This window comes from Manacus vitellinus, unplaced genomic scaffold (assembly GCF_001715985.3).
Source record: "Manacus vitellinus isolate BGI_N305 unplaced genomic scaffold, ASM171598v3 ctg7180002428627_pilon, whole genome shotgun sequence".
Lineage (NCBI taxonomy): Eukaryota > Metazoa > Chordata > Aves > Passeriformes > Pipridae > Manacus > Manacus vitellinus.
This window is the reverse complement of record NW_021937797.1, coordinates 1-3706: the sequence shown is the minus strand read 5'-3', so window position 1 is coordinate 3706 and position 3706 is coordinate 1. Positions and strand designations below refer to the sequence as shown.

Sequence of the window (3706 nt, the reverse complement as noted above, 5' to 3'; positions counted from 1 at the left end):
GGGGTGGGGGTTGAACCCCGGGGGTGAGGTTTGGTGATTTCTGGGGTTGTTTGCTCGGGGGTTTTGGGGGATGAGCAGTTGGAATCTCCCAAACCACCTCCAGGGGATGGAGCGAAGGAATCCTGGGCTCGGTGGGTTTCGGTGGGATGGAATTCTTGTGGAAACTCCCAAATTTAGCCCCTTTTTCTGCTTCCAGGCAAGCAACCAAGAGGCACCTTCTCCATCGAGCACTACAGTGCCCGGCTGGTCTCCCACCTCCGCAAAGATTCCCGGAAAAAATGCTGTTTTGAGTTAACCTGCCCTGGCAAACGCACCTACGAGGTAGGAAATGGGGGGAAACATGGAATTCTGGGCTGGGAATATAAGCCCACAGTCCTGGATGTGGGGGTTGAGGTGCAGGCTGGACCTGCAGGGTCGGGAGGGCTGGGAATGTTTAAATTCCTGGGGAAATCCCGATTTGTTTTTGGAGTGAGGGTGGCACAGGTTTTCCCGGAGAGGTGGTGGATTCCCAATCCCCGGGAACACCCGAGGTCAGGTTGGATGGGGCTCTGAGCAGCCTGGGCTGGCTGGGGGTGTCCCTCATTTCGGGGGTCGGTGGGTTGGGTGGCCTCCAAAGGTCACTTCCAACTCAAAAATAATTCCATAATTCTGCGATTCCACGGAAACCAAACCAGCAGCACCTCGGGAGGGGCTTCTCCCCACCTGAGCAGGGGGCACAGGGGAGGATCCCGGGCTCTCCCAAAGGATCAGGGAGAACAGGGAGTGGAACCAGTCGAGGATCGAGTTGGAAAAGCCCAATTTTAACCCAGCCCTGCAGAGCCAGGTTAAACATAAACCTCCAGTTTACTGAGCATCCAGGGGGGAGCCTAAAAATCCAATGCACAAAGTGGGAATGAGAGCCTGGATGGGCCTCGGGGAGGTTTGGGATGCAGGGCCCTGGGTGGGGGCGGCAGCAGAGCCCGTTCCGTGGGGACCGTGGTTTCCATCGGAATTATTTTAACCAATTGAGCTTGACAGGCTTCCTCTGGGGTGAGCCTGGCTTTGTCCTGCTGCTCCTTCCCTGCTTGGAACGGGGAGAGAAAGCCCTGGAATGGCTTTTCCCGCTGTCCCGGGGTGGACAATGGCAGAGCCGGGATGGCCATTCCCAGTTTCCACAGAACTCCTCCCAACCCCCCCGGGCTGGGAACTCCTGCCGGGGGTGGGGGCTGAAGCCAAGGGATGAGGTTTGGTGGTTTCTGGGGTTGATGTTTAGTTGTTGGGGTTTTTTTGGGGGGAGAGGGTGAGCAGTTGTCACCTTCCAAATCTTCTGCAGAAGACAACAGAGAAAGGGAAACTTGGGCTCTGGATTTCAGTGGGCTGAGATCAAATCCTTGTGTGGGGCTGAAATCCTTTTATAAGGTTGAAATTCTTTTATAGGGCTGAAATCCTTGTGTGGGACTGAAATTCTTTTATAGAGCTGAAATCCTTGTGTGAGACTGAAATCCTTTGTAGGACTGAAATCCTTTTACAGGGCTGAAATCATTTATAGAGCTGAAATTCTTTTATAGGGCTGAAATCCTTTTATGGGGCTGAAATCCTTGTGTGGGACTGAAATTCTTTCATAGGACTGAAATAATTTATAGGGCTGGAATCCTTGTGTGGGACTGAACTCCTTTGTAGGGCTGAAATCCTTTTATAGGGCTGAAATCCTTTTATAGGGCTGAAACCCTTGTTCCAGCTGCAAATCCTCTTGCTCTCCCTCCAACCCAACCCCAGCCCAGTAACAGCTGCCCCTCTCTCCAGTTCACAGCCCCAAGCCCAGCAGAGGCTGAAGACTGGGTGGACCAGATCCAGTTCCTCCTCAAGGGTGAGTTTGGCCCCATCCAGCGTGTCCCGTTTCTTTGGGAAGATCCTTCCCACCCGGGAACGGTTTGACACCGACAACACCGAGACAAAACTTCCAGCCCTGCCTTTGGAAAAACCCTCTGGAAAGCAGGGGCGGCTCCCTTGAGGCACACACCTGGAATTTGGCTTTGTTCTCTTGGGTTTCCCGCTTTTTTCCTCGGGCTTTTCCTTTGTTTTGGCCAATTCTCGGCTCGTTTACACCTCTTTTGTTTGTCCCCTCGGGTGCTCCCGGGGGCAGTTCACACCTTGAGCGGGCACAGGGGTTGGTGTAGGGTTTCCCGCTGGCTGAAAGTGGGGGGTTTGCTGGTTTTCACCCCGTTTTTTTTTGCTCTCCCCACCCCAGACCTGAGCTCCCTGACCATCCCGTACGAGGAGGAGGAGGAGGAGGAGGAGGAGGAGGAGGAGGAAGAGCTCTACAACGACGTGGACAGCTCTGACTCCATGAACACCTCCCACAACACCACCCTGACCCAGGAGGAGCCCAACCTGGAGCTGGAAGGGGAGGACATCTATGAGGTCCTGCCAGGTGAGAACCCAAAATCCAAACCATCCTTTTCCTCTTCTCCCCCTGACCCAAAATCCAAACCATCCTTTTCCTCTTCTCCCCCTGACCCAAAATCCAAACCACCCCTTTCCTCTTCTCCCCCTGACCCAAAATCCAAACCATCCTTTCTTTTCCTCTTCTCCCCCTGACCCAAAATCCAAACCATCCCTTTCCTCTTCTCCCCCTGACCCAAAATCCAAACCACCCCTTTCCTCTTCTCCCCCTGACCCAAAATCCAAACCATCCCTTTCCTCTTCTCCCCCTGACCCAAAATCCAAACCATTCCTTTCCTCTTCTCCCCCTGACCCAAAATCCAAACCATTCCTTTCCTCTTCTCCCCCTGACCCAAAATCCAAACCATCCTTTTCCTCTTCTCCCCCTGCCCCAAAATCCAAACCATTCCTTTCCTCTTCTCCCCCTGACCCAAAATCCAAACCATCCCTTTCCTCTTCTCCCCCTGCACGAGGGAGGAAACCTCGGCCACGCTGATGGGAATGAACATCTCATGGCCCCAAAACCCGAAGGTTTCACCCCATTTCTTTGCTCAGGCTGGACCCCAAGAACAAACCCTCCCTGTTCTGGGGGGGTTCTCATCAGTAAATTCGGGTGAAGCAGCTTTTAGAGGTTTTGCTCCCTCTCAGCTCGAGTCAGATTGAGTTTGGTGAGAGTGGGATCTCTGGGCTGTGTTACCTGGAAAATCAGAGCTGAGCTGATGGAAATGCTCCCTCCTGGGCATGGCAGGCAGGGCTGTAACACAATTACTGCCCTGCCACCAGATGATAAAATAACTGCATTAAAGACAAGCTGGTGCCCTCTCACGAGGGCTGGACAGACCCCACAGGCTCAGAGGGTGACAGGCCTGCAACATTTCTGGCTCTGCCAACAGGAATCAGGGGGTGACACAGCCCAGGGCTCGGCCAGCAGGTCACCTGAGCCTGTTCTGCCTCTGCCCTGAGGGGGGGAACCCCACCCTGAGAGCATCCAGCAGTGTCTGAGTTCAGAGATGGAGAAAAAAAGAGATCCTTGTTTCTTCTTCCCTATTTCAGAACTTTCTGTCCAGGCTGGTCCTTAAAAAGCACCAGGAGGTTTTATTGTGCCCGAGACCTTCCCCTTGGAATTGCTGCCAGGGGGGAAGCAATGGCTTGTGGCATCCAGGCAGTGCTGGGAGCAGAGCTGGAGCTCCAGGACACACCCTCGGCCTGTGTCCATCTTCCCTTCCTCTTCCCTTCCTCTTCCCTTCCTCTTCCCTTCCTCTTCCCTTCCTCTTCCCTTCCTCTT

At 53.9% G+C, this 3706-nt stretch overlaps 1 protein-coding gene across 1 annotated transcript; it reads left to right on the top strand.

Annotated features, from left to right (window-relative positions):
- Positions 1–196: 196 nt before the first annotated feature.
- LOC115307898 (src kinase-associated phosphoprotein 1-like) lies at positions 197–2410 on the top strand (the record flags this gene model as incomplete). The annotated part of the gene is made up of 3 exons (XM_029963999.1): positions 197–321; positions 1783–1846; positions 2228–2410. Coding segments are annotated over 3 exons (372 nt in total), but the record flags the coding sequence as incomplete, so codon positions are not given.
- Positions 2411–3706: the final 1296 nt, after the last annotated feature.